The sequence below is a fragment of the Lemur catta genome, chromosome 1 (assembly GCF_020740605.2).
Source record: "Lemur catta isolate mLemCat1 chromosome 1, mLemCat1.pri, whole genome shotgun sequence".
In the NCBI taxonomy this organism is placed as follows: domain Eukaryota; kingdom Metazoa; phylum Chordata; class Mammalia; order Primates; family Lemuridae; genus Lemur; species Lemur catta.
The window spans coordinates 151,423,991-151,446,025 of record NC_059128.1 but is presented as its reverse complement, the minus strand read 5'-3'; the positions used below and the strand labels follow the sequence as shown (position 1 = coordinate 151,446,025).

The window sequence follows — 22,035 nt, the reverse complement described above, 5'->3', positions numbered from 1 at the left end:
TTCCAATGAGGTAGGTGTTATTATACCATTTAACAGCTAAGGAAACTGAGGCTCAAATAGGTTAAATAATTTGCCCAAAGTCACACTGCTAGAAAGTAACAAAGCTAGTACTTAAACTCAGGCCTGACTCCAAAACATAAATGCTTTCCACTGTACCGTATTGACATTTATTCAGTTCTTTTCCATCTTCTGAAAGATAGCATGAGGGTTTAAGTTGGAGAAAGAATTAAATTTAGGTTTTCTTTTTCTTTTCTTTTTTCTTTTTTGTTTTTTTTGAGACAGAGTCTCACTCTGTTGCCCAGGCTAGAGTGCCGTGGCCTCAGCCTAGCTCACAGCAACCTCAAACTCCTGGCTCAAGCGATCCTCCTGCCTCAGCCTTACAAGTAGCTGGGATTACAGGTGCTCGCCACCACAACTGGCTAATTCTTTCTATTTTTAGTAGAGATGGGGTCTCACTCTTGCTCAGGCTGGTCTTGCACTCCTGACCTCAAGCGATTCTCCCCCCTCAGCCTCCCAGAGTGCTAGGATTACAGGCCTGAGCCACTGTGCCCAGCCAGTTTAGGTTTTCTGATTAACAAATATGTACTGGACAAAGAGATAGAGCTTATTGATATTTACTATAGTCTTAGCAAGAACTGAATGGTTAACTTGAATCCATGAAGAATTCAAGTAAAATGAGAAAAAAAGAAATTCTTATCTAAAGTAGTCAGAACCAATAAACATGGCATAAAAAGAGAATGTTCAAGATAGTTTATAATTCAAGAAGGGCTAGATAGCATTGGTCTCTCTCTGAGCACTATAGGAAAATAAGTACGGGAAAATGAATAAATGTGGGGTTTACTCGAGAAGGCTTCCTGTAAGTCCCCAGGATTTAAACAATTTGGGGTAATTAGAAGGATGAAGAAATGACTATCACCCTAAATCTCTCATGAACTAACAATAACTCTATTGAATATAAAGCCCACTTTTTTCATTCTGCCTCCGGTGTGGCATCTTAGATAAGTTAGAGGAGAGAAGTTTAGTGTTCCTAAGAGGGAACTCTCATCCCAGATGGACAGCTTTTACAGCTGCCCTCTCCATTATAGGACCATGGAATTTCAGCTTAGTGCTTGACAACACCATTTTGAGGTGTGCTCAGCCTAGGGCCCGCCTCCCACGAGTCATGTGGCAGAGGCCCCATCCCTGGGAAGACCTTAGACTCGGGATCTCTATTTATGTGGATACCACTACCTTTTTGCTTGTCCCAAAGGCACAGACAAAAACCTTTCTTCATTTCTGCCATTTTATTCTCTTTTCATTTTCCTTTAAAGAGGTCATGCAATTATCATTACACATGTAATGATAATCATTACACAGTACACACTGCAACTCTGTTAACATCTGGCAGTCATCTAAATTTTGTTTGCAAACACCATTTCAATTTATGTATGCTTCGTTTATACCAATCTCATTCATATATGGGTCTACACTTTTGTTCCTCATATCAATCTTCATGATAATTTAAACATTATTATTTAGAGAAAATAATGCATGCAATGTAATCTTGAATACAGCAGGACATACCGTATGTAAGGCTCCATGTTAAGAAGCTGGAGAATTTTCAATTCAGTCACATGCTAAATCCCAGGAATTCAATAAGCCCAAGAGAAAACCACCTTCAGCCACACTGGAAAAAGAAAAAAGGGATACATGCAAGCTTTTTTTTTTTTTTTCCTTTAAAATGTTTATCTTATCTTCTACAGAAGTCCTCAAAGCTTACTCACTTTTTTTTTCCCTAACTTTTTATTTTGAAGTAATTAGAGTTTCACAGGAAGTTGAGAAATGTACAGGGAGGCCCTGTATAACTTTTACTTAGTTTCTCCCAGTGGTTACATTTTATGTAACTATCGTATACTGTCAAAGCCAGGAAATTATTGTTGTTTTAATTCACTTTTAAATTTGAAAAAGAAAAACAATCCAGCCTCCAGACAACCTGGGCAGTTTTAATTTACATTCTATATTTTGTTCCTATTTATAGGTGATAACCATGCAGACAATCCCGGTAAGCAAAGGATGTAGGTCCATATAGCCACAGAGAATGGTCCCCCATATTGTTGGAGTTGATGCTCAGGTCTCATTTAAATCTTAGGCCAATGTATGGCAGAGGAGTGGAAAGGAGTCCATATGGGAAGACTTGGGTTGAAATCTGGTTCTGCCTCCAAATGTGTGACTTTGAGCAAGTCACTTGATCTTTCCAAGCTTCCATGTCTTCATCTATAAAATGGAAAAAATATTTCCCCTGCCTACTTCATAGGGTTGTTGTGAAGGACAAATATGATGATGTATATGAAGGGGTGACTTAGGCTGTGAATCAGCAAGTTTATATTTTTTTTTTTCTGAAACTACTGCCAATTATAGAAGTGTAGTTTTTCAGAGGTGGTCTTATTCTTAGAAACAAAACACAACTACCTCCTTATTAGCCATGTGGCCTAGAATTTCCATCATATGTAAATGATCTTCCCTTTCTACCACTTTTAGTAGGAGAGGTACTAGCAAGGTATTGAACAAGCTCTCTGTGACTCATTACCTGCACACCCCTGAGGCATAGGATGGATTTTAAAATAAATATTTCTTAAAGTTTTGTTCTATAAGGTTGAATGCATTTTAAATGGCTTTTATTTTTATCCTGACTGCAGGACTCATTCTTATTTTTTTTCCATGCCTTGAGGTGTATAATAGGTGCTCTTGACAATAGTGAGAGAGTATAAGGATACCAGATTAGATAGAGGATGGTATATGAAGTAAAAATGGAAATCATCCAAGCTGCATTGTTCCTTGTTTTGTCTGGATGTATAATATGTACTCCCAACTCACTGGTGGATTCTGGTTTATGGGTAGTAAAAAAGCTAGTCTTGGCAGTAAGAGTGGAGAAATATGTAGAAGAAAATAAACTTAAATTGTGGAAAGAATAGATAAAAGTCTTCGTGTGTACTCAATGTTTTGGGCACCACGATAAAAATGTTAATATCTATTTTATTCCTTCTCCCCCTGTATGTACAGGCTGGCATGGCTCTGACCTATGACCCTACAGCCGCCATACAGAATGGGTAAGTAGACCACATTTTCTCTATTTTAATTGATAAGAGGTCTTTGAGCTCTGAATCAGTGCCAAAGAAAAATGTTCAAATCTGTTTGCTTTTATTTTACATCTTTGAACACAAACTTTAAAACAAATATTTCTCATCATTGTAATTTTTTTCTTCTCATAAGTGAGTCTGATCTCCCAGTCTCACAATGCCTCTGCCCACATTAAATTCTCCTCTCTCTCTCTGGAGTATAGATAAAACTAGCCTGAGACAATTATCTGTGTGTCCTAGGACAAGTATGTTGCCCTGCTAATAATTCTAGAGTTTACCTTTCAATAATTTTTAGTGTGTGCCCAAGTCTAGGTCTACATTAATAATGTGTTTATTCTTTCCTTCTGGTGATCAGGGAAATTGTAATAAACGGAAGCCAAGTTAGTAACTCAAGTGATTGTACCTTCATTCTTCATTTTAATTAGCATCTGGAAATTTGTAGCCTCTTACTTAGAACAAATCATAAAGTTCACAATTTATCCTCTACAAAAGTGTTAAACTACATGGTCTGGCCTCTCTAAAATTCTGTGAATTCTGAATATCTTTGGTTGAAACTTTCTTCTCACTTCCTAATCTCTTTGCTTTGCTTTGGCTTTCTGGCAAATGAAAATAATTATTTTTTGGTTGGTTGCTTGTTTTATTTTCACAACCTTTTATTTTGGACTTCTCTATGCCTTTCATTTGTCTATCTTTCAGTCTCATTAAAGAATCAATTATGATAAAGGCCTCCTTTAAGATCAATATGGGGGTAGAATGAATTAAACTCCATTTTCTGTTTGGTCAATGACCTCTAATGAAAATCTATAGGATATTGAAATTGTTTAAATAGCTATCTCTTATTCTTATAGTTATTCATTCAGGCAGTTGTTTATTTAGTCAATCAACAAACATCTAGTGAGTCTGCCAGGCACAGTTCTATGTTCTATCAATTTACAAAAATAACATATGAGACAAGGTCTTTTCCCTCAAGAAGCTCCCAGTTTACTCTTCCATTAACAAATAAACACCAGCGGTGGACTAGGGTAGGAGTTTAGTCCTTTGTCCTTTGGTTGATGAAAACTTCCATCTAGGAGTGAAAATTAAGGATAGCCTTTCATTTATCTAAGAAGCATTTATTTATTTCCAAGGAGCTATAAACTTGGTGGGTAGAAAGAAGTAAAAACATGGGGAAGAAAGTCCTCTAGAATCATATTATATAGTTGGAGATAAAATATTTAACTCAAAAGGTAAAAATAAGGCATTATGTGCTAAGTGACAGTGACAGAAAATAGGTACTGTAATGGAATAAATGACATTCATTGAACACACACTATGTACAACGTACTCTGTATTTGTAATTTAATGTCACATAGTTTATGAGTCAAATGAATACATGTGATAGCAATTAAAAACTTATTTTGAAAATTTATACACAGGAAAACAGAAATAATAGTTGAATGATTACCTGTATGCCCACTAGTTAGATTCAACAAGTATGAATATTTTGCAATATATTTCATACATGCATGTGTATGCATGTACTTATGCATTACGTACATATGTATATACCTATCTACTACTACTACACACACACACACACACACACACACACACATATCAACTTATAAAAAGTACCTGAGGTAGAGTCACTAAAGACTCCGTATCTGGGATTAGAGATGTAGCAATGACCCAGACACACATTGCTTTTGCATTCATAAAGCTTAGATTAGATATTTTTGCTGGGCCATATCAAAGTAAAATTTAGACATCAAATACTTTATTTCTAAATCCTTACATCTTCAAAAATAAGGACATTAGTCACATGATGACAATATCATTATCACATAAAATGCAGTTAGTACTAATTTCAAAATATCATCTATTATCCAGATTATGTGCAACTTTTCTCAGTTGCCCCCACAATGTACTTTATAGCTGGTCAATTCTGAAGCAAAATCATAAAGTTCTATGAAAATACATAAAAAGGGTTATTTCATTTACTAATGATATCCATTTTGGGTGAGTGTTAATATTCCTATTTTACAGATAAGAAATTAAGGCCACCCAGGCAGAAGTAGAGATGGGGGTCAAATGCCAGGCTCTGACTCTAAATAGAACCTGATATCTTTGTCCAGCTAGGATAAAAGGAAGGCTATGTGGAAGCAATGAGATTTGATATAGATAATCAAAGATCACTTAGTTTATCAACAATAGACATAGGGAAAGGGAAAGTTTCTTTTTTTTTTTTTTTTTGAGACAGTGTCTCACTCTGTCACTTGTGCTATAGTGCAGTGGCATCATCATTGGTCACTTGCATCCTCAGTCTCCTGGGCTCAAGTAATCCTTCTGCCTCAGCCTCCTGAGTAGCTGGGGCTACAGGCATGCGCCACCATCCCCAGCTAATTTTTCTATTTTTTGTGGAGACAGGGTCTCTCTTATGCTCAGGCTGATCTCAAACTCCTGGCCTCAAGCAATCCTCCCACCTTAGCCTCCCCAAGTGCCAGGGTTGCAAGTGTGGCCACCATTTCCAGCAAAGGTGCTTTTTGGGAAAGTGGACTGGTATGAATGAAAGTGGAGTTTGTAGAGATTAGCAAGTCAGCCAATTTTACTAGAGTGAAAGTTTCTTATGAAAGAGCTTTGTAAGTTTAGAAAGTTTTGTTGGTGCCAGATTTGCAAGTTTAAAGATTTGGTTTTTAATTCCTAAGCCTGGAGAGTCATTATGGACTTTTTTGGGGGGGGCAGACAACAGAGTGATACAGTATAAATAATCAAGCATAAATAGGAACAGGAAGATCCTCTAAGTAGAAAGCATCATTAACAGGATATTAAAATAGTCCAGTTATGAGGGGGTAAGAGTTTGTTCTAGAGTGGTCAATGAATGAATAGAAGGGAACCAAAAGGAGAGACATCCTGAAGGAACTATTCATTTATGCAAATAGCCATTAAACAATTCTATGTTCAGGACTCTATCAAAGATTGGGGACATATGGGTGAATAAGGCAAGCCCAGTCTTTGCTCTCCTACATTGTAGCAATAGAAATTGACATTAAAATTTTTCATTATTTATACAAAATAAGCACCCAGTGGTGAATTGCAGGGTGTTATAAAGAGTGTAGTCTTGCTTGGATAGTTAGCTAAAACTTCTCTGAACAAGTGATCCCTTGAGCTGAGCTCTGACAACATTTTATGACTGGATGTTATATTTGATGTCGGAAGAGAGAAACAAAAGTGACTCCGAAATTTTAATCCTTGAAGGACTGGTGGTACCCTTAGCAGAAAGGTAGGGAAAAAAGTGGAGGGAAGATGACATGCTCAATTTCAGACATGCCTACCTAACTCATGAGCCTCACTAAAACAAAAATGATCAAGCGTCATTTGTAAACATAGAACTGGAATTAGGGAGGGATACCATCTTATGTGTCATTCTCCAATGCACAATGTAAAATTATCTAAAAACATAATTTCCCGAGTACTTGTCATTATTCATTACAAGCCTAAAGAGAAAAAAAATTGAGGTTTCAGCTTCTAATCTGAGCAGCCAAAGGTGAACTTTGGGCAGTGCCAGGTTAGAGGCAGTGAGGACTGTCCAGTACACAATGAACATTTTTCCTTTCTCCTGAAAATTTCTACCTTACATTTCAAGTTACCACCTCTAGACCATATTGAGATTGCTGCAGGTACAACTGTCAACCTTAAATCACCTGCAATATAATATGTGTTTATCTATACCTTATATTGGCAATATAACATTGTATCCTTTGAACTATTGAAAAGTTATAAAAGTGGTTCACCCTCTGCCTCTGCCCACTTAGATATTTACAACAATGACTATTTTCCTCAAGAAACAAACTTGAGAAGCTAAGGATACCCAAATTATTGATTTTATCTACTATTATATTTATCTATTCTCATAAAGAAAAATCTCATAATAAAGAACTTTATTCTACTGAAATTGAGCTTATCATCTTTCCTCACTTCATTTCCTTGTCTTTCTGCTAATGGTACCAACAGTCCTTCTAGAAGTAAAGTCCCTCTTTTCCATACTTCCCTGTGTACTGAGTATTCCTTTCAGCCTGTGCATATACTCAAGTCTTTCCCACCTACAAAGAGGGTAGAAGCAAAACAGTCCTTTCCTGCCAACAGCATCACTTCTAGCAACTGCACTTTGTTAGCCTTCTCTTCACTGGTAAATATCTTCAGTTTTCCACACAAACTGTCTTCCCTTATTCTTCTCTAATTTAGCCTCTTCAGGTAGAAATTTTAGTCTAAAAATAACTGGAATTTTCCTTGCTGATGTCCTTAATGAGCTCCAAATTGACCAGTTGTAACTGACACTTTTAATTCTTATACTATTTGAAACTTTGCTCCATTTGACTTTTCTTTTTGTTGTGATTTATACCTCTCTGAAACTTTCTTATCCCTTGGATCCCACAACTTCATTCTTTGCTGTTCCTTCTTGCTCCCCACTCTTACTGCTCAGTCTCTTCTGATTCCTCTTCTACACACTTTCACTAATCTTTCTCAGGATCTAGTTTATTCTCACTGTTTCTTCTTTCTAGTTGATCTCATCCACTCCTTTTGATTTCAGGAACTGAAGACTCCCAAGTTCAAGTCTATCACTATCTGCAGAGATCTGTCATCTATGCTTCTAACTGCTTATTAGGTATTGCTACTAGATGTCTTTGTCCCAACTGGAGGTCATTATCCTTATTAATACTTTATAATACAAACCACACAAATTCAAATAAAAAAAGCTACATATCAAATAATTTTTCCTTTGTTTAAAAGTCACTGTAAAGCTGCGGTGCCCAACCCCTTGGCTGCAGACCAGCACAGCTCCTTGGCCTGTTAGCAGGAGGTGAGCAGCGGGTGGGCAAGTGAAGCTTCATCTGTATTTACAGCTGCTCCCCAGCACTCACATCACCGCCTGAGCTCCGGCTCCTGTTAGATGAGCAGTGACATTAGATTCTCATGGGAGTGTGAACCCTACTGTATGTGAGGGATCTAGGTTGTGTGCCCCTTATGAGAATCTAATGCCTGATGATCTGAGGTGGAGCTGAGGAAGTGATGCTAGCGCTGGGGAATGGCCGCAAATACAGATTATCATTAGCAGAGACGTTTGACTGAACAATAAATGTAATGTGCTCAAATCATCCCGAAACATTCCCCCACCCCTGATCCCCAGTCCGTGGAAAAATTGTCTTCCATAAAACTGGTCCCTGGTGCCAAAAAGGTTGGGGACCACTACTCTAAAGCAATTTAGGCTATAAATTCCAGTTCTCTGGGCTCTTTCTTCTCCTACATTCTTCACAAATTGATCATTAAAATTTGTTCAATCTATATCTGAAATATCTTCAACCCAGTCCTTCTTCTCTGCCACTGGTTGAGTTTATTCAATCACCATTCCCTACCTGTACTAAGCTGCCTTACACCTGCCTTTAATGTAATTCCCTCCCATATCATTTTCACATTTCTTTGTGAGACATTTTTGACCAAATATAATCATAGAAATCACCTACCTACCTGGTTTAAAGTATTAAGCGGCCGTATACTAACTACAGGGTGAAATTCAAACTCCCCCAAATGGTACAAAGAGAACTCCTTGATTTGGTTACTGCAGCTGAACTGGACTGTGTGTGATTCCAGAACATCCCATGCTGCTTTGCACCTCTGTGTTTTGTTACACATGGAATTCTCTCTTCCTGAGTGCAAAGTACTATAAGGTTTATGCATATATTCACTTTTATAAGTATAAAATATTTCTGAAAGAGTACACAGGGAAAAGTGAAAGTGGGTCTCTGGAAAAGGCTGATGGAGTACTGGGAAATAGGGACAAGAAGGAAACTTATCTTGCACTCTTTATCTTTTTATATTTTTTTAAAAAGAAAAATAAAGAAAATTAATTCCTTAGGACCACAAAGGAAAGACAGTTGTGTTCTAAGGAGAAATTTGGAAAGCTTCTTGATAGGGCACTGACATGAGGTTTTCTTCTTGGAAAGATGCCGCATCCTAGCTAAAGGACATATTTTATGACCTTATGGTATCCTGTAAGTGTATACTAAGCCATAGGGCATTCTGAGTATCATAAGCAAATATGTATCTGCATTGTAGCTAGTAGCTCAAACTGCATAAACAGTTAAGTGTTCTGAATTCCAAAACCTTCGCATTAATACAAAAACATGAAACTGAAATAAAGACTCCCAAATTTAGCTTGATTGTTAGCTAATGAGGAACAAACATTTTGTAACTAGACCGTGGTGTGTCTGTGCTGTTTGCATTTGGGCAATAGAAAATATCAGTTCTGTCATCTGCCTGAATCTATTCAAATTATCACTTTCAAAAAATTAGTTCAATGTCACTTCTGTTTAAGGCTTTGAAGGTTAGAGTGAAGAAGTATCTGTGTCACAACTGAAAAGTAAAAACCTTTGTACGTTTTACTATAGGCTAACTTACGGGAGTAAAAACACCCATTCTTCTTCTGGAGCTATTCAGCAAAACTCTATAATTTTTTTTTTTTTTACTGATGCCTTACTGCTTCTTTAGCAGTCTGATATAAAATTCCATCTCTTTCAAATATGAGGATTGGAGGTGAGGAATAATCCCTCTCATATTCAAAATCTCATCATTCCTGTGCCCTTTTCACTGAAAGCTGCTGTGTAAAAGCCTCTCGGATTGTTTTATTTGAATAAAATGTATTCTTGGGGGAGATGTTAATAAGAATGTTTTCTATAGCGTTGGTTTGCCAGCTGTTTTATATGGGCATTTGATACTAAGTGATACAGAAGCCTTACCTTATTACACTAGGAAAGGAATCTAATGTGAAGGATATGTTGGTATTATAATAAAAATGACCAATAACTTATTAATCTTGTGCTATTGTATTACCTTGAGGATAGTATTCCTGTTTCCAACTCTAACACTATTGCCTGCGGACATGAAACACAAGCCAGTGCTGTTTATTTCAGTGTGCAAATAGGATTTTGTATGTTTTTTCTACAGTAAAAAAACATTCTACCCTAGGGTTATTGATATATTCATGTTATTTTTATTGTCAGTGAAATAAGATTTCACCATATTACTACTGACTGCCAAATCCCTGAAGATGACTTTTCTGCAGGCAAAATAATGTCCTATTAGTGACCTAGACTTGCATTTTCTGGACTTCTGGAGGGCACGTGCCTTTAATGCCAGAGAACCAAGTAATTCCTTGCATTCATTTAAGTTTTTCAAAGACCAGCTCAGAGTTCTATAGATCATATTTAGTTAACTCCTCTTAGCCACTTTGGCATTTGGTATTTCTTTCATGTGAAAGAAACTTCTGCAGAGGTAACTAGCTCATATGCTTAAAGCAAGGTTTTTCAATCTCAACATTATTAGCATTTTAGGCCCAGATAATTTTTGTTGTGGAAATTGTCCTATGCATTGTAGCATGTCTAGCAGTATCCCAGACATCTACCCACTGAATGCCAGTAGTTCCTCCTTCTCCCACAGTTCTGACAACTACAAATGTCTCTAGGGTGGGCATGTGTCTCATGCCTATAATGGTAGCACTTTGAGAGGTCAGGGCAGGAGGATCACTTGAGTCCAGGAGTTTGAGACCAGCCTGGGCAATATAGCGAGATTCCTTTTTCCCTACAAAAAAACAAAAAAATGTCCCCAAACATTGCCAAATGTCTGCTGGGGTGGTGGGAGGCAAAATCACCTGTGGCTTAGAACCACTGGGCTAAGGGCTAAGGATAAAAGCACTTGGTATACACGTAGTGCAATGTTAATCTTGGCAAAGAAATAACTCCTAAGAGAATAAAACTATTCCCAGGAAAATAGTTTATTAAATAATTCATTCCCTATTTTCTGTAACAGCATCTGCAAGGCATAATATGTATGTTACCAAATATAAACACATGTTTAGAATTACCTTATTTTGTTGTTATGGCTAAAAAGTCCCATCGATTTTCTCTTTTCTGTTCCACAATAATATGACACCTCTGCTTAAAGTATTTATTTGGATATCCTATTTTTTTTTAACATGATGCCTGTATGGAAGTGTTTTCAAACTCATGGTGGACACATGGCAGGGACTGAGAAAAAGCTACAAGATTGGGAAACACATTCTGCAGTTCTTTCTTTGGAGTATGGCCCTATGTATTTTGTTTAGATATGGTACCTGTAAGCCTCAGATGCAATAGTAGCCTCTCTTGTCATGGTTTAAGCAAGGCTTTCCTGTAAATTCATCTGGTTTATGTTTGGACTTGAAAAGAGCTTATTTCAGAATACCAGAATTAGGGGATCAAGACACTGCACTGAGTCCATTCTTCCCAGTACATTTTTCATTCTAAATGACTCTGACTTGAGTGGCAGTATTGGAACTTGCTGGTAAGTATGAAATATAATTCTTGTTTGATGGATAGGATTAGAGCAGATAGACCAAAAATGCATTAAATTTCCCCCCAAGGGTTCTCTTTGGTAGTATCAGTTTACTTGGCTGGTTTCTTTATGTTTCTGCTCTCTGTTTTCCCCATAGAATTTCCTGTAAACTCTGCCTGTCAATCCAATCTTTATTGCTTTCATTTTTAATACTCCAGTTGGTACATTTTACAAAACAGATCAGCCACGCTAAAATGTGATGTGCAATTTGCTCAGTCTGTATAAGAGGCTGAATCTGGGTTTCTACCAGAAATTAAACCACTGCATGATATCTGAGAAGGACTGTTTGTTGAGTGGTCTTGGGTGCCTCTCATATCATTATGAGCCCCAAATAAGTCTTTCTGTTCACTGCCTCATAAATAACATCTGTCAAAGACAAGACCTAAAGGGAATTTTTAAATGCCAACCATGATTTTCATAAGAAAGGACTATGCTCCGTAGTTACTAATGTCCTTTCATGCTCAGTAGCAGGTATTAGTTGAGCTTCCATTGAGCATTTACAAATATGTGATCCATCTCAGGGCTCTTGTCTCTTGATTTGCTACCTGTTTCAGGGACCCATCTTCCATTCTCCCGTCATCTTGGCATTGACCATCCTGTACTAAAATCACCATTGAATTCCCTGAGCTGTTTAGCATTTATTCATCCATTTGACATATATTTATAGGCTCTGTTCTAGGCAGCAAAGCTGATATGTCCTCAACCCTGTTGGGGCTGACCTTCCAGAATGAGAAATAGTCAATAAATACACTGTGTTTGTCAGCTCAGGTGCTATAACAAAAACTCATTGACTGAGTGGCTTAAACAACAGAAATTTATCCCCTCACAGTTCTGAACACTAGAAATTCCAGATCAAGGCTGTGGACGGTTTTGGGGAGGGTTGTCTTCCTGGCTTGCAGATGGCTGCAGTCTTGCTTTGCCTTCACATGGCCTTGGCTCAGTGTGTGTATGTGTGAGGAGAGAGAACCAGAGTGAATTTTCTGGTGTCTCTTTTTTTAAGGACACTAATTCTATCCCATGAAGGCCGTGTCCTCATGATCTCATTCAACCTTAATTCCTGCCTTAGAGGCCCTATTGCCAAATACAACCACACTGGGGGTCGGGGTTAGGGTTTCAACATATCAATTTGTGGGGACACAAACATATATTCCATAGCATACATAGAGAATTTTTTTAAATTACTACTTCAGATAGTGATAAGAGCAATTAAAAAATAAATTAGGATACAGGGTTTAAGAGCAATTGGGGCAGAGATGGCAGTTGGTAATTGAGATACAGGCCTCTCTGAAGCAGGGACAGTCGAGCGAGACAGCCGTATGACGATTTGGAGAAATGAGCATTCTGGGTAGAGAGAATTGCAAGTTCAGTGGACAGATGGGAGTGAGAATGAAGAGATTAAGTGTGGCTGCATCCTACTTGACTATAGGGAGATGGGAAGGAAAAAACATATCAGAGAGGTAGAATGTTGCCTGATTTCACCGGCCAGTACAAGGAGTTCAAATTTTGTTCTCATTGCAATAGAAAGCCTTTGGAGGGTTTTAGGCTGATTAGTGTAAGAATAAGCTACCATTCAAGTGAATGCTCAAAGGGATGTTTTAGAGTCTTTGATCTACACATGGTAAATGCTCAATAATTTTTTAAAGTGGAAGGATGAAAGCTTTCTCACATGGTAATTGTCTTTTTTCTTAAAGTCATATTTATTAGGTATAATTTGCATAGAGTATATTCACTCTTTTTAGGGTACAATTATATGATTCTGAAGAACAGGCATAAGCATGCAGCTACCACAACAATCAAAATATAGAATAGCTACAGCCCCTCCCCAAATTTCCTCATGCTCCTTTGGAATCAGCCCTTTCCCTGATCCTCCTATAGTTTTGCCTTTTCCATATTGCAATACAATGAAATTATATAGTGTATAGCCTTCTGAGTCAAACTTCTTTCATTTAGCATAATTTACTTGAGATTCATCATGTTGAATGTATCAGTAGTTATTTCCCTTTTAATGCTAAGTAATGTTCCATTGTGTGGATGTACCACAGTTTGTTTATGGATTCAGTTAAAGGATATTTGGGTTGTTTTCAGTTTGGAGCAAGTATGAATAAAGCTGCTATAAACATTTGCATTAAGGTTTTTGTGTAACAAAAGTTCTTATCTATCTTTTGTTAGTACCAAGGAGTGGGATTGCTGGGTCATATGGTATATATACGTCTAACTGTATAAGAAACTGCCAGGCTGTTTTCCAAAATGGCATACTGTTTTGCTTTCCCACCAGCAATGAGTGAGAGTTCTACTTTTTCTGCATCCTTGTCAGCACTTAGTATTGTTATTTTTTTAACTTAGTATCATCTTTTTTTTTTCTTGCCATTCCAATAGATGTGTAGTCAATGTCTTTTTCTTAAACTTCAAAACTATAAACTTAGGGGTCCAGTGTGTATGGATAATAAGGATATACTGTACGATGGGGTAATTTTTTTCATCTTTCCCTTTTTTTAATCAAAAGAGCATTCCCTTATAAAATCCTTGTTAAGACATAAAGTAAATTTAGTACTATAATTCCATAATCCCTCCTTGAAGACTTATAGTAACCTAAAATTGAATAATTTACTCCTTGAATCCTTCAAACCTTAAATTCTAGCTCTTCCACATTCAATGAGAGTCTTATGGAAGACTTTCTTAGAAAAGTAACTCATGAAATTCTCTACTCAAAATATCAGTGACCCATGAGATTTGATGAAGACTTTGTCCCCCAAATTCCAACTTCAGTCATACTATTAAAAAACTGAACAGAGTAATTAAGTTTTCCTAAAAGTATGGAAAAGTAAGATAATGATACCATTATTCCTGATAGGCATTTTTCTAATTTATCTTCACATCACTTACATATTCCATCTCAAGCAATCTGAGATCAATTTCATCAATTCTGTGGCTGGCCACTCTAGCCTCTCACTTATCAGCAAGACATGAAGCAGAATACATGATTTAAAATTCAGCTGAAGAATTTGAACATTAGGTAACTTATGGACTCTACAGTATAGTCTGAGTAGAGATGGGCATGCCACTATTTTCATATCCAAAACCTACCCTTTAATAGATCTCCAGAAGGATCATCCACCCCTCTTCTGATTTGTGAATTCCTGATCCCGCCTGGTATCATTCTGTAACTGTTCAATTAAGGGCTCTGGGCGACTAGAAAATTCAGTGCTTTTCACAAAGTCTACAGGAATATATCATGTAGGACTAATATCTCCACCAGTGTCTTGATTACATCAAGAAAACATTCCTATTCCAACCTAAACAAAAATGGTCCTCTTTCTTCTCTTTTCATGGAGAACGTATTTTCTGCATGAGGGCATGGGCCCATGCCTAGCACAAAATATCCAGAACTTTCTAGAAACTGATCCTTATTTCTTGAATGGGAGGATCCAATTCCTGTGTATGTGTAACATCATCCACCTTTATACAGCTTGGTGTTTTCATTTTGTCTTTCTTCCAAAGAGCTTTCAAATGGCACTGCCTTTTTTTTTCTTTTTAATAATGCCTATGGCTTTTCTTCTTCTGTTGGTTAAAGACTCATTCACTTGGCATACGAGAGAGATTTTTGTGTGGCTAATTTTATAAGATGACTCAACATTGTCATTTTGTTCAGAACAATTTATTTCTTTTAGTGGAATCAGATACTGTAAATCTCCTGGATGCTCCTGTTAACAGTTGGTGGAAAAACATGCGGGTAGAAATCTGTCTTTCCCAGAGGTGCTTGATAGCATTTGATTAGCAGCCAGGCACGCAGCGTCTTCATGAATCTTCTTTTTTTTGTTTTCTGTTTGCAGATTTTATTCTTCACCGTACAGTATTGCAACCAACCGCATGATTCCACAGACATCTATCACGCCATTCATTGCTGCTTCCCCTGTCTCCACATACCAGGTATGTCCAATTTACCTGCACCTCAGGAGAGATCTTTCCTTGCCAGTAATATACTATTTAGAGGCAAAAAGGACACAGTAGAATTAAAAGAAAAAATTTCCTCATATACTTGAGTCACATCTTAATGTAATAATGCTGAAGTTATCAATCAGCCTATACTTTCAAAGGCCTGTTTGCATCAATTCACTGAATAATAAGATCCACTATGCTTTTCATTCTTCCCGCTGAGTTTTCATGATTACGCTACTTTCCAACCAACATTAATACAGCTCTCTTACCACTGGGAAATTGTTTTTTGTTGTGTGTTATTTTGGTGGTTCACATTCCCCATTGTGTCCTTTCTAAAAGCACATTTCTAGCAATTCTTTCCCTCACGCCAGGATAGTTCATCATTGTCATCTCATTTTCTCATGGTTGTCCTGGTAAAGCTACACAGGCAGATGTTAAATCATACTTCCCAAGAAATAGAGATTACCAAAGTGGTAAAAAGTTTCTACTCCCTGTTCTTACTTCATTCTCAGTTGCAGAGAACCAAAAGAGACCTCAGGGGCTCCGCATGTTGAGATGCTGGAAAATCTGAGCCTCCATGTGTGTCCTAAACCAGATGTTGTAACCAGTTAGTTCCAAGTACACAGGTGGATTGAAATAGTCACACTTCATCCTCAAACAAGATCTCTAATTTTATTCCTTTGAGTTATTAACTATGTGATATTACTCCCTGCTGTTCTCTACCTAATGTTGTCCTTTAAACAATTCTTTCAATTCTAATTAGAAAATGCCTATAAATGCTGCATGTAGAAACAGTCTAGTGCCATTTTTTAAAAGCTTGGAGAGAGAAAGAGAGAGTGAAAGTGTGTGCATGCATGTGGTTCTCTATATTTTGCAGATCGTCGAGCTGGATGTTTTACAATGAGTAAAACTGTAATGTTGCTGACTGCTACTAATTCAGTAAAGTTTTACCTTTTTCTGCCACATTTCAGGATGTCCCAGCTGTCAGAGCATCAAACTTGAGACTATATGCATTTTTCGTTAACTGATTCCCCCTGAAGCAGATCATTTTCATTCTTTTTCTGCACTCAGACTCTTGAAACATATCCGTGGGAGAATGGAATAGACTTTTGTTTGAATTGCATTAGAGGGTTTCAGAATGGCTGATTTCTTAATTGCCTTTCCTTGGGACCCCTGAGGATATGTGCAGGTGCTGTCCAGTTTTTGTACTTCCCACAGGCCTGTCTGGTTGTAGTGTGTGTGTACGTGTGTGTGTGTGTGTGTGTGTGTGTGTTTCCTTTTTTTCCTAAACTTGGCCTCTGAGCCAAGACCACCCATTAAGCCACAGTGTAGAGCATTTTGGTGACATGAATAAAATATCCACAGAAAAGTGATTTTACTTGGGAGGGCTCATAAGTGGAATTTAACTCCAGTTCCCTTTTCTCAAAAAGGGATTAAAGCAATTTCCTGTGTTGTTGATTCTCTCCTTTCACCACTATTTTTTTTAATCCAAAGTGTATCGGCAATTTTGTTGATGTGAGTATATTAAAAAACAAAATCTTCAGGGTTCTTTATGTGACATTCAGCTTATACAGGCTGACTTTCTCATTTGGCTGACACATGGTACATATAAGAACAGTTGGCTGGCTCAAATACTCATTTGTATCTGTCGTACCAATTACCAAGAGAGGAAAAAAAATTGCAAACTTGCTTAACTTGGGTTTAACCCAAGTCACTCCCCCAAATTTCTGGTTTATCTCTTTAGTTCTTACCATAACTTTTACCACTTCGACATATTTCTAAGATGAGATCACTTGAGCATTTGAAGTTATAACTGGTGACAGAAAAAGAGGAAGTCTTAGCAGTCAACTCTTGCTTCCTTCATTACTTTCCAGGGCATCCCCTGGGAGTTGACCTCCAAATGGTCTCTGAGGCCTTCTAAGACTTTAGTCTTCAACATCAACCTCAAAATATGTTCCAAGACTTAGCTTGATCCGTGTGAGCACTGAAGCCAGCTCCAGTGAAATGAGAAGTTGCTTTACATTTTACCATGTTTCAGGGACCAAATTAATCACGTCCAAGAATTCCCTTTTTATCCTGGTTTTGAGCACTAATTAGCTGTAAAGTCAGATGGACTCCACTTTCTTATGACCTAGTGTGACTCCACTGAACGCAAGAACCAAGTTCTCTCTGTGATTGCCTTGTGCTAATAAATGCTGTTTGATGCATAGGTCCAGAGCACTTCATGGATGCCTCATCCGCCATACGTTATGCAACCAACAGTAAGTGTTCTCAGTCACCTGAGGCTAAATGTTTCTATTATCCGAGTGCAAGCTTTTGGAATGCATAGAAGCTTTGGGGTAAAGCTTTTATTAATATTCTGTAACTCTTTCAGGCAGCCATTTTCTCCAGATGAAAAGCTGTTCCTGAAATTCTACAAAAACATGTACAAGAGAGAGTTAAAGATAGAGAGAGATAAAAAGAGAGAGAGAGAAATAGTGAGCAAACTTTATTGGAGGAAATAGCAGTCAACCTCCCAAGCTGATGTGTATGATTTCTTATGAATGAGGAATTTCTGCTTCATGCAGGAGCTCAGAACTCTGGACAAGTAAATTCATTATAAAAGGAAAGTCTTTTTGTTTCTCTTCTCTTTCTGTTATGCTTTGCTTTCTTTAGCCACATTCTGATGTACTTTGGGGACAATTTTAGGTATCGTGGCCAAGTGTTGATTTGAAGCGATAGATTTCAAACATGAAGGTAGTTGTCTAGTACTAGATGGATGTAGATAAATAGCCAGGTGGGTAAATATTGTTTATATTAACTACCTATAGCTGTTCTCTTTTTCTGTAGTGGAAAATTTCTTCCAAAAAATATTCAAACTCTATTTTCTACTTGCTAGATTTCCCATTTCGTGGCACGGTATTACATCAGTTTCAAGTGAAAAGTATGACAAACTACATTAGAATCTAGACTGAAGGCTAATGATTCCATTTATCTTTGTCTAGGTCTTCCAGGCTTTGTAACTCTATAGAAGTACAAGATAGAAATTTCAATAGCAACACACTCATGAGAGTGCAAGACAGGGAAAAGAACCAGACAGGAATTTGTGTGACAGGGTCTCTGGTGACTCTTCTGGGAATGCCTTTGTTTACTCATCTGCGCCTTTGTTTCCTTTTCTGTCACTATATTTAACAGTGCTTTTGGAAGGATCAAATAAGAGAGTATATGTGAGAATAATGTAGAAAGCATGCCATGCTATACATACTTATTACTGTTATCCTTATTATTATTGAATGTGTTAGTTGTACAAAGAAGAAGCAATGCTACATTTTAACCCCTTTGGAAGATCATTTTAAGTAAGGTAACACATATTAAATACCAGAGAGTTAAATATACAGGCATCCATTTCCTGGACTTAGGATCAGAGAATCTGGTTTTTATATTTGGGCTTTGTCCATTTTATTTTTTAAATATGGAACTTTCCATGTTGCTCCTGACACTGCAATAGTTTGTTTTTTATTTAAAGAATAAGATATATGTAGCTTACCGCAGCAGAATTTTGGACCATAATTTGCAAATCCCTCTATTTACTATTATTTACACACCTTGGGGGCTTTCTGAGTTCATGTGGTCTATGTTCTATAAATCATACCAATATGCAACATATCCAGGCTAAACTTTTCTGTCCAAGTCATAAGGTAAAATTCAAGATGTGCTGCCAAACCAATATATAGCATAGCACAGACTGAGCCAACAAAGGAAAAGGGCAGTCCTGCCAAGTTCTAAAGAAGAGACTTTCTAGAAGGAAACAACCACCTTCTAAAAAAATAATGTGTTCCTCTACACAACACCGATGTTTAGTTCTCACACTGAGGCTCATCATCATCTCTTTGTGGCCAAAAGGAATGCACATCTGGCAAAGTTGGAATATTTTGTCTAAGTATCTAAGAGTCTTCAGTATTTCTAGAGAAGTTAGGAGAAGGGAAGATGATTGTGTGGATCTTTATTTAAACTGTCACACAGGACATTAGCAAAGATTTTCATATACCTCCCCCTCTACCCAAGCACAGCTTCAGCCCCATGTTTGCATGTATTATTTCTCACACATCTTCCTAGAGCAATAGGGGTGTGTGTGTGTCTGTGTGTGTATGTATGTGTGTGTTTTAATTTGTCCCCTTGGATTTTCCTTGCTGTGGTCACATATCACTGATATTATATCACTGCCCATGATTAGATTGTGCATCATGTTTGGGCCTGGGACACTAGGTTTAAAATGTAATGTTTATGGCTGTGTTGGATTCCTGGAAAAAAGAAGAGGCTGGAGCACCCACCACTTTTGTCATCTTTAACATAAAAAAATTACTGTCATGGAAACAGAGAGTTTGTACCATCAACTGTTCTGTAGCAGGCTTGCTGTGTATATTGCATAAGTAACTTTATCCAACTGGCCTTAGTTTCATCATCAAAGTAGGGGTTAAATTAACTACTCTATGATACTAAAATATAAAAACACTTAAGCCACCAAGCAGCAAGAAAAAAATGCCTGGATCTGAGAAAAATAAATGAGGAACTTGATGATTAATAACATGGATTCTTGGTTAGATTCATTGGGTTAGAAAACTTTTCTTAGCTATAGGGTGTTGGGCAATTTACTTAAACTTCTTGAGCTAGTTTTCTCATCTGTAATATGGAAATAATAATACCTAAATAATTCTGTGTTTTGCTCATTGAATAAAATAAAATATTAAAGCTCTTGAAATAGTTCCTGGCAAACAGCAAACAATAAATTATTATTGTTCTAAAAGTAGACTTTTCATTATGCTTCACATTAGCCCAATTATATACCATGAGTGTTGTTATAAGAAGAAAATGGAGAATAAGCAACTTTATTGAGAATCAACTATTTTTACCACATTCATAGTGCTTATTTAACTTAATATGCTAATGAGTTTTGTAGAGAGCCCCTCTAAATAAGATAAATTGCTTAGGTTGGTACTTATTTCATTTACTTACAAACCATCTGAGACCTAAAACTTTAAAAAAATGCCAATTGTGTACCTCTTTTATCAGTAATGGGAGCCTACTTTACAAATAAATTCAAGATGTCAATATCCACATCCCAAATATGTTGCCAGTAATTCTAATTTGCTTGCAACTTTTCTATCACATTTTTTCTTTTCTCATTTTGAGAGAATTCCATGCATGAGCTCTCACTGTTAGAGGCATCACCATGCATGCATACGGACTCCTGAGTTGGAGTCCTTCAGGTTCTCTCTCAGGCTTGACTTGAAGGGCTCCAGGGTCTCAGGCAGGTTTGCATCTGAAGAGAAACACAGTGCTTCAGCAAAGTTTTCAAGTAGAGCTCAGGGCCCTTGGACTCTTTACTAGGGTGGATGAATGGGTAAACTGAAAGGGTGATAATTGGTAAGAGAGAAGTGAATGATGCAGAGAAGGGGGGGGGAACAGTAAAGGCATGAGAGAAAAACCATAGGTGTATAGTTTGCTGAAACTTGCCATTTAAATTTGTTTCTTTGGAAATTTAATTTTCTAAGTAGAATACAGTGTGGGAAAAGGGACAAAAGTCTCTCATGGGTTATAAGCATCATCCTGGTATTTGTGCAAGAAACAAGATCTCTGTTATTGGACCATGGGACCTTTTTGGATCTCCTGGAAAGTTGTCAAACCCCACTTAGGGAAGCAAGAGCATTTCTGTTTGTACTTTGTTATTGATCACCTGAGCAGACTCTGAGGCGAGAGCACTGTTAGGCTAAATTAGGAATTCCCTTTTTGCTGTGAGGAAGTAAAAATGCTGACTTTGTTAAAGCAATTGGTTATTTGTTTCTGCTTCTCAGCACAGGGTTCTGCACTGTACTCTGAAATCTTACCATTACACTGACAGAATTTTAATAGTTGATGAATTGCACCAAATATCTACTCTACAGAGCAGCATGTCACATTGCAATGTCATATGAATGCATAATTGAAATTCCTGTGTTCCAGTACATTGGATATTTTGTTATATCTGTGCTACTGACAAGGAGAAAAGATGATAGTTCCCAAAAGGAAAGAGTTCCATTTCCTTAAATTCTATTTAGGCTCATTTGAATCATAAATCTTTTTTTCTCCATATGGTTAGTGTTATATCATCTCAGCGAGAAAGGTCAGCTTTCATTTTTACTTAATTACAAATTGGTTATCTAATTACAGTATTCCAAGAAATGCAAGATGCCTTTATTGAATCAATACATGATTTGTTGCCCTGCATGGCTAAATTATAATTTTTATGATTAATAAACCCAAAGTTTACAGCTAAAGAGCAAATATAACAAGACTGTTTAAGAAAGCCCCAGAATACTTATTTGGTCATTCTTTGCCCTTAAACAGGTAAGGTCTATGGCCTAGTTTTAAAGTCTGTGTCCTACAAATTTTCAGGTGTGTTTTCTGAAAAGACATTATCACTAAATTTGGAAAGAATATTAGAATTCTGTTCAGAAAGCAAGGTATCTAGATACTACCCTTTTACTTCAACACCTGAGCTGAGCAAAAATCATAACCCTCATGGTTTCATTACTAAAGAACCAAGTGTAAAATCCTTTTGCTA

At 37.1% G+C, this 22,035-nt stretch overlaps 1 protein-coding gene across 10 annotated transcripts in view; it reads left to right on the top strand.

Annotated features, from left to right (window-relative positions):
* Positions 1–22,035, top strand: part of RBMS3 (RNA binding motif single stranded interacting protein 3) — a 665,694-nt gene that overhangs the window by 533,746 nt on the left and 109,913 nt on the right. For 7 of the 10 annotated variants that reach the window (XM_045537625.1, XM_045537615.1, XM_045537582.1 and 4 more), the window contains 3 exons: positions 3,040–3,086; positions 15,350–15,446; positions 17,666–17,716. In XM_045537625.1, coding sequence (XP_045393581.1) covers positions 3,040–3,086; positions 15,350–15,446; positions 17,666–17,716 — 195 coding nt within the window. The remainder of the gene's footprint in view (positions 1–3,039; positions 3,087–15,349; positions 15,447–17,665; positions 17,717–22,035) is intronic. The other 3 variants (XM_045537631.1, XM_045537635.1, XM_045537641.1) reach the window with 1 other exon arrangement.